Source organism: Cottoperca gobio, chromosome 17 (assembly GCF_900634415.1).
Source record: "Cottoperca gobio chromosome 17, fCotGob3.1, whole genome shotgun sequence".
NCBI lineage: Eukaryota > Metazoa > Chordata > Actinopteri > Perciformes > Bovichtidae > Cottoperca > Cottoperca gobio.
Window position 1 is genome coordinate 7,749,108 of NC_041371.1, and position 9,411 is coordinate 7,758,518.

Genomic DNA, 9,411 nt, shown 5'->3' on the forward strand with positions numbered 1-9,411 from the left:
CTATCTATCTATCTATCTATCTATCTATCTATCTACCTACCTACCTATATATCTGTCTGTCTGTCTGTCTATCTGTCTATCTATCTATCTATCTATCTATCTATCTATCTATCTATCTATCTATCTATCTATCTAACTATCCGTCTGTCTGTCTGTCTGTCTGTCTGTCTGTCTGTCTATCTATCTATCTATCTATCTATCTATCTATCTATCTATCTGTCTATCTGTCCCTCTATCTGTCTATCTGTCCCTCTATCTGTCTATCTGTCTATCTGTCCCTCTATCTATCTAAATAACTAACCTGTTGAAGATGCCTGCAAACTCGCACATCCTTCGATTTTTTCCCACACAAAAAGACATTAATTTATCTTTCTTACACGGAGAGATGCAGATATTAGTTGTTATCCTCTCCGGTCTGTGTTTTTTGACGGTAAACGTGGGCCTCCCGGTGCCCATTACCGGAGCTGCCAGATGATCGGTACGGAATGGAGATCCCATGGGACACAGAACACGTGGTCTCGCCTGCCACAAGACGTCAGCGGCAGATGGCATGGGTACCCGCTGTTGGCATGAGTGTCATTCCTCAAAGAGAGAGGGAAGGGGAAGAGAGAGAGAGGGACAGAAGGGGAGAGAAGAGGAAGAGCACAACACAGCAAGGCAGAGAAAAGAGAGTGTGCAGGTTTCAGCTTTTTCCTCTAATTTGTGGTTTGCCAGAGAAAAAGCTGCAGCACTGATTCCGAGGAGATATTTGGGAACATGCAAGGTGCACGCTGACCAGAGGTTAGTATTATTATTATTATTATTATTATTATTATGATTATAATACTACTTAATAATGTGTGTAATGATTAAAATGTGTGTTTTGTGCTGTGCTTTAAAAACAAACACAAGCCAAATAGGCTTTTTTTTCAATCACAAATGGAACGCTAAATATCATGTAATAAAAGGCTTAAAACAAGGTTGTTGTTTTTTTAACAATGAAGTTGAGTGTCTTTGAAAAGGTAGCAAGCTTTGACATTGGCCTTGCTTGCCAATTTGTTCCTCTTCCTCTTGGGAGGACCCATGTAATTAACTGACAACCTTCAAAAGAACTCGGTGTTGTACTGTGTCCTCATAGTTTATGTTTTGGCTTTGATTTTTACAGGAAATATGTTGACACTGCCATTCGAGGAACCTCATATGACGCGTGAGCCGCGGTTCGGTGCCAATTATTCCCGTGAAAGCTTACCTGACAGCCTGGAGAAGGAGCGAGAACACGACAGGTCCAACTCGGACATGAGGGAGGCCGAGGAAGACATCTCCGACAGAGAGGATGACGAGAGGGAGGGCGATGGGGATGACAACGGGCTTCCTAAAAAGCGGGGCCCGCGAAAAAAGAGGGCAGGCAAGGAGTTCGACAGGACCAAAGTACGGCGCCATGAAGCTAACACCCGAGAGCGCAGCCGGATGCACGGCTTGAACGACGCGTTGGAGAGCCTTCGCAAAGTTGTGCCGTGCTACTCCAAAACTCAAAAACTGTCCAAGATTGAGACTCTGAGACTGGCTAAAAATTACATCTGGGCCCTGTCAGAGACTCTGAGCGCAGGGAAGAGACCGGACCTCCTCGCCTTCGTGCAGACTTTGTGCAAAGGATTATCTCAGCCCACAACCAACTTGGTGGCCGGTTGTTTGCAGCTGAACGCGAGAAATTTCCTCACAGACCACAACGGGGAGGTCATGTTCTCTGGCAGATCGCCCTACGATGCCATGTACCCGTACCCCGGTTCAGACATGAACACGCCCCCCGGCCACAGCGGCAGCAACGTGGACGGCAGCGCCAAGCCGTTCAGACACTACAGCTACAGCGGCGCGTACGAGCCCTACTACGAGAACCCTTCCCCGGAGGGCGGGAGTCCACATTTCGACGGCCAGCTGAGCCCCCCGATGAACTTTAACGGGATTTTCTCCCTAAAACACGACGATCCGCCAGAATACGGCAAAGGCAGCCACTATGGCATGCGCTACTGCAGTGCGCCAGGACGCACGGCTCTTGCGCACAACTCCATGTACCGAGTCTCCCCAGAGGGCCGTTTCCCCTACGATCTGCACGTCCGTGGCCAGTCCTTCCAAGCACAAGGGGAAGTTAATGGCTCTTTCCACAATTAATCAATCAGCTGGACAAAGTTCAAGTTTCAGAAGCGATGCAATTTCCCTCCGCAGATGTCGAGAGTGGGACGAAATGGACTCCAGACACGATGATGCACTGGGAAAAAAAATGCCCATTTAAACAAGTCATTTTCTGTTGAATGCACAGTCTTAGTTTTTCTTTGAAACATGGTAAAAGTCTGCAAATTAGATAAGATGATTTCACTTGTTTCAAATTGTGTGTCGATAGGGCAGAAAAAACAGCAATAACGATTTTGCTTCGAAAACAAATGAAATGATTTTAGGCAGACTCATTTTAAAGAAAGCTAAAATGTAATGGCTCAATACCACATATTTGTTTTCCATTGGAAAACCACACATGTAGAGAAATTCGTTAACGACACAAATTGTTTACAGTTACAGTGCATTATATTTATGTGTTACTGGCTGCACTGTCGTTCATGCTATGGGTTATATAAAGCTGATATAATGAACGATTAATTCGATTTTCTCCTTATTTAATCAGGTTCCCAGCAGTCAGTAAAATCATTTTCGTGACGAAATAAAATCATCTAAATGAAACAATCGGGGAAGAAGAATCTAAAGATGTTTCACCTCATCAGGGAAGTTTGCTGAGACATGATTGGAGTTCAGAGATTCAGTCTGTTAGCAATAAAGGTCAATTGAGCTATGCAAGGCAGCCAAATACAATCTTTGCTTAAAAAAATGAAATATGTCTATTTCCTTTCACAAGACGTTTCTCATAATCTAATTAAAATGATGACAATTAGGGCCTACATTAAATTAATTATTAAAAAAAAAAAGAAAAACGCCAGTTTGAAGATGTGCACGTGTTTAGGATACCTGGTGATGATGATGATGTCATCTGAACTGGTCCCATAAATACAGCAATTGGTGAGGAAAAAACATTAAAAACTAAATGCATTTGTATTTGGAGTAAATAGTGTGGTAACGAGGTGAATGTAAATTATTATTGTATTCATTTATTTATTTAAGCTTATTTATTAAAAGTCAGTCAATTTGAATGTGGATAATATATTATTAAAAAAAATATTGTAAAATTCAACAGTGTTACCTTTTAATGTGAATTTCCATACATTTAAAGTTTGTTTATGTTGCAATGTTGTATATTTCACTGAAGCTAGAAGTAACATCATTTTGTTTGAGGTGAACAGAATGTTTCAAACCTAAATGGATCCGAACAACATGCCTTAAAAAAAAGAGATGCTGACCATCAATATGCAACGAAATGACAGTTTTGGATAGTTTGATGTGAACTTTTTACACTTCCTTGTTCCTGCTGAAGAGCAACTGTGATGCACTTCATGTAATTCTGCACAATGTTGGTGACTGTACTCTCATAAATTCTGTTGATTTTGTAACTTTACCCGAATGAAGAATGATTATTGGATGATATTCTTTACTTTTATTTCTCATACACACACACACACACACACACACACACACACACACACACACACACACACACACACACACACACACACACACACACACACACACACACACACGTACACCCATGCACACACTCCTGAAAACTCGTTATGGATCGAAATATTCGTGAAGTAATGTGTTAATGTTTTGTGATGTGTTTGTCGCAATAAAATGAAGAGGTTGTGAGAGGCTTCATGTTGCAGCTTCTTGCCTTTCTGTGAAAATGATCGACAGCAGGAGGACGGCGATTAAAAAATAAATGGTTAGATTAATAAATGAAAAACGCCCCGGGCATATTTTTGATTTATTTATTTAGAGAAATTGAATCTTTTAATAATGTTGTACACCCTCTGAGATTGAGGTGACACAGTACGTATAAGGCCTTTTGTATAGGCCAATAGCAACATAAGATGTGATGAATACATATATATATATATATATATATATATATATATATATATATATATATATATATATATATATATATATATATATATATATACGATTTGTTGAGTTTCAAACCGTACAAAGGCATTTTATCAATTATGTTTTAGAACAATACGAATGTACCTTAACTTAAATTGGAATTCTTAATAAAATAGTTGACGTTAAATAAACACGCATCTGTGAAACGTTACGCAAATCAGAGTTTTTAAATGCTTTATCTAAAAGAGGCTTGTGGATATAATTTAATTTAATTTCAGTTGATCAGATGGCTGATTTGTGACAAATTTGCCCACGAGGTGTTGGATGTCAGCCAGAGATCCCAGTCCTCTCCTGGAGCTGGTGATCCCTGGAGATGCAGCATCTTCTGTTAAATGTTACCCCACTTTATTATTTCCTCAGTAGCTTTAAAAAGATCTATTTGACTTCCTCCTCTTTATGTGATGCTAAACATCGGGATTTAAATGAAGGCATACGCACGTGCATTTTATTAATTAGGTTAGTCGCGGTTTTACTAACAGTTTACAGGTTCGGAGAATACAGCACTATAATGTCATATAATCAGTGGAAGAAATATCAAGCCGATGTAAATGAAATGAGGTGGAGAAAGTAATTAGTTTGTGTTTATATCTCAGTTGATGATCATCGGCTGGATGAACTGGTTTATCCTTTCGCTGCTTCGATTGCGTTTCACTTTTCAAAAATATTGATTCCTTCATGTATCATCATCAAAACCTGGTGAAAACATCTAAATCTGCTGTCTTCGAGACTCATTGAAAACATTAAAAGTGCGGAAAGTTCACCGCCCGGCGACACGCCCGACAGATGCTGATCATTTAAACATTTGGCCAATGTATTGACTTTTTATCCAAGTCCAATTTATCCCTAATTCATAAATGAAATACAGGAGCAACATCCATGTTGATCTAAAGCAAAGCTGAAGCTGCCACTGAAATAAAAGTTAACTGCGAGAAAATCACCCCTAAGGAAATGAAAACTTTAACAGCTTTCAGCACCTCTCATTAATGAACCCTGGCTGTCTCTTTGACATATTATAATTAAATAACTGTTACTTTCAAGGGGATGTGTGAAAGTGTGTGAACTAAAGGAAAAGCAGAGTTTAAGACGGGGCTTGCAGGCCTGTAGGTGTATTCACTTTAGAGTTTGGAGGTACACATACACATGTATGACATTACGGTATATTTGACACTTTGAAAACATAAAGAACAATATGTACAGTGCTGCCAAGCCACTTATGAAGAAGTAGAAACGTGAGCACTAAGCATGAAGAGCAGTGAACCCATTTCAGCTTGTATTCAATGCTGTGACACTTTGAGGGAATTATTAGTCAGCAGATCAGGAGTTTGCAAATCATTGTTCCAAGTCATTTATACTGTCATCTAATGTTAAATCACATCATCATATTTGTTTTACAGATGAACATGACATTAAGATAAAAGCTTTACGAACATTTAAACTCATTTGACTGTGGAGAGTTAAGAGAGCAACAGTAAAAGGAAAATCAGGAATGAAAGCTTCTCATATAATGAATCAGTTTTTAGAACCAGAATACCACGTAAATTACATAACATCTCATTTTCCACTTCTGTGGAAGCAACTGCAAATGTTCAAACAGCGTTGGGACTTAGATAGCAATGCTGCTTTTGGTGAAATGTGTTTCCAGCAGACACGACATGAATATCGCACAAATTCAACTGGGGAAGAAAATAAGGAACATTGAAGGTTGTTTAGTCTTTTTTTTTATCGAGGAAATGTTCTATTTTTCCCGTCTTCATTCCCTCACTCATCCTTCTCGCCCTCTATATCATCATTAAACTGGAAGACCGGGTTACTGGAGGTCCCCTTGGGGCCCTAAAATCACCTCTTTAGCCCCCCCATCCTTCACTAGCGGGCCTTATTTATCCCATTCACTAAAATTCTCACCATGTCAGTCTTACTGCTGTTTCTACCAGGCTGTGCGTGTGCGTGTGTGTGTGTGTGTGTGTGTGTGTGTGTGTGTGTGCATGTGAATATATATATATATGCATGTGAGGATTTAAATCCCTCTTGGGGCCTCGCAGAGAGGCTGGCGAGGGTGAGGAGGGAGGGAGGGGTGTGTTTTACGCCCACAGGATCCACAGGGCGACGTGCGGCAGTTTAGCACAGGGTCAAACGTGTACACGTACCCCTACATTCATGCAGCTCATTAAGCGGCGTGGAGGGAGAGCGAGGGAGAGAGGGGGGAGAAAGAAGTATAGGGAGAGAGAGTGGGAGCATATGGCCCGGCTTTGTGTGGGAGGTGAAGGACAGGAATGGGGGATATATATATGGTATGGAGGTGAATCTGCAATATGAGATGTGGTGTCATAATTAGTGCGAAACAAATATTGTTTTTCTATAGGGATGAGTTTCAGAATGACAACAATCACCTCAGAAGTTGAGAAAAGTTTTGCACAATCACCTATAACCCAAACAAACTAACAGAAATGCATCTTTATATGTATTTTATTTTTGTAATATATCATGGTAATTTATTGTAATTAGGAGCCTTTTTTTTCCTGCTATGTCTGAAAATCCGAGCACCAGTCAAGAAAATATGAAAATAATGTTCTCCGCCACGTCGGCAAGCATCCTCAAATTTCGTGCCATTCCCAAGCCCCAGATGGTGTGGGATGGGAAACGTTCCCCCATTAAATTCCTAATAATCATTTCTCCTGTGGAATCGGGGGTGGTGGCAGTGGGGATGGAGGAGGGAGGGGTGCGAGTGTGTGTGGCTGGGAAGTGAGGATTGGGTTTGTGGGTGAGGGGAGTAGAGGGATTTGGTGTTTTAATTAGACAGATTTAAGGAGCTGAACCCCCCCCCCCCCCCCCCCTCTCAAACTGTGTGTGTGGAAAGAGACTCACTCACATTCATTTATGCTTATACTTTTGTGCGTGTGGGTGCATGTGTGAAAGAATTACACATATGAGTAAAGACGTGTGTGCGAGTGTGTTGCAGGTCACGGCAGGGCTGATGCTGCAGCAGAGGAGGCCTGACACTCCAGTACTATGGGCCAGGATCTCATTAACGTGTCAGATTGGTGGATCAGTCTCTCTGGCAGCCGGCCCGGCCTCTCACAGGAAGTACTTTCTCTCTATCTGTGAACTTGGCACTGAGAGGTTAGAGAGGGTGGGAGGGAGGCAGGATGATGAGGGGAATATATTGGCCTGAAGGAGAGAGAAGAGACAGAGGCATTAATTATAATATTTGGTCAGATTGGATAAATATTGGGTGAAGGATTGTGGTTTAAGAGCTGCTTTTATCCGTCACGGAAATTAATGAGTTCTGAATAGAAGCGTTGATTATCGTGGAGTGAGAGAGTCAGACCGTCTCCTGCAGTTGCACTATTTTGGAGGCGGAGATATGCTAAGTATGTGACAGGAGCATCTGTCACTACATCACCTTTGTGCTTTGTGCTCTTTGTCTAGGGGTACTCTGACTGGTGTGTGCATGCATGTGTGTGTGGCTACAATATGAGAGGGTATCGGGTGGGTTTTGAAGCAGGTGGGAAGGAGACAGGGGTGTGATCCTCTGACACCCCCGCAACACCCTATTTCAGGGCACGCTCAGAGACACGGGTGCTACCGGGTGAAGTGGTATCGATTCCCTCGACTGTGAACATGAGCATGTGGTAGTCATGACAGCACTGTGGCGTGTGAGAGATTGAACGGAAAAATGTTGACTTTTCCTTCTAAATGTATTAATTTCACAAGTTCAAAGAACAAATTGAACACAAAACAACTTTTTATATCTGAAAGAATATGGGAACTCTCTTCTTTATTTATGCTGCAGAAAACAACAACACTTCTAAACTGCTTTCACAGTTTAGTGAAACATAACGTCATTCATGTCGTTAAATTGATGCGACACAGATTTTTTTAATGAATAAATACAAAGCTTGTTCATAGAAGTCTAACAAGTTGGACCTCTCTACAGTCTCACTGACCCCAAAGTTAAGTGCCGGCACTCTGCAGGATAACTTACCTTGTTTTGTCTATATTTTATTATCTCCGTCAGGTATAAGCCTGAGGGGAGGTGTGTGTGTGTGTGTGTGTGTGTGTGTGTGTGTGTGTGTGTGTGTGTGTGTGTGTGTGTGTGTGTATCCATCGGTCTGTCTGTCCTCAGCTAATCTCACATACTACTGGACCCATCAGCCTAATTTGTTTTGTGCTCATGTGTGACTGTATGCTCAAGAGCCTCTGGTGGTATTGGAGTTTCTGAATGACAGATTTGTAAGGTCATTGACAGCTGACTCTTCACTATTTGTTAACCGGCCAGCTAAAAACAAGATTGACCTTGTCTGTTGCAGGCCACATGTTGGCTCAAAAACAACTGACACCCATAGAAAAGTTTGGTCTCATTTTGAAGTGGAGCACTTGCAGATTAATTCCATACCTGAATAATTATAATCCACTAAAAATAAGCACGATACGAGATGAATGAATCTTTGAATACATTTCTGTTACCTTCGCCAGCTTCTTCTTGAATGTAAGGGAGCCGGGAAGGGACATTTCTAGTGAGATTCAACTGTGATTTGTTTGGGAGAGGAGAGGGAGACACACCCTGGTGGAGATCTGCACTTTCTTAGTTTTGTTTGTAATTACTTTATCATTATTCCCAAATGTGTAAGGATGACCACTTCAATAGCTTTTTACGTATTGGGTGTTAATAAAGTTAGAAGAAAGGACACTTAGATAACACAGACAGACGGACAGACAGACGGACAGACAGACAGACAGACAGACAGATAGACAGACAGACAGACAGACAGACAGACAGACAGACAGACAGACAGACAGACAGACAGACAGACAGACAGACAGACAGAGAGACATCAGTACCTTCTGAAGTTCCTCTGACACTAATGTTATATCACCATCACCCACATCCCCATTTGGAAATGAGAAATCGCCAACATTAAACATGTAAGAACAAGTAGGAACTTTCTCATCTAGACTAATTATATAGTGCTTTGTGAGGAGTCATTAGGTACATAATTAACTATCTATTAGTATGGAGAAAGAATCCATTCATAATATCGACTTGCTGCTCTTTCTTAACTCATAACGTATTGTTTCATAATCACTCCCCCTTGTGCTTAATAACGGCCATCAAATGTCACTCATTTCAGACGAGGTAACTGTAGTGCTCCCTTTCATGCAAAGTTTAACAAAGAATCTCATCTTGAAGTAGTTTTTCTTCTTCCCTCAGCCACATTTGGTACACAAGCATCAGCTGGCAAAGAGCGTCAACAAACACCAATTAAATGTATTTATTTCTTACAGAAGAGAGCACTTCTATGCAGTTTACATGGTAAAACATTTAGATGC

General features: G+C 41.2%; 1 protein-coding gene across 1 annotated transcript; it reads left to right on the forward strand.

The window, feature by feature from the left end:
* Positions 1–594: 594 nt before the first annotated feature.
* neurod6b (neuronal differentiation 6b) lies at positions 595–3,799 on the forward strand. Its single transcript, XM_029452689.1, has 2 exons — positions 595–780; positions 1,145–3,799. Exon 2 carries the CDS (start codon positions 1,150–1,152, stop codon positions 2,143–2,145), a length of 996 nt encoding a protein of 331 aa, XP_029308549.1. The 5' UTR covers positions 595–780; positions 1,145–1,149; the 3' UTR covers positions 2,146–3,799.
* Positions 3,800–9,411: the final 5,612 nt, after the last annotated feature.

What these genes read in the sequence shown, in the direction of transcription:
- neurod6b (XM_029452689.1), top strand. Translation starts at nt 1,150, where the DNA reads ATGTTGACACTGCCATTCGAGGAACCTCATATGACGCGTGAGCCGCGG.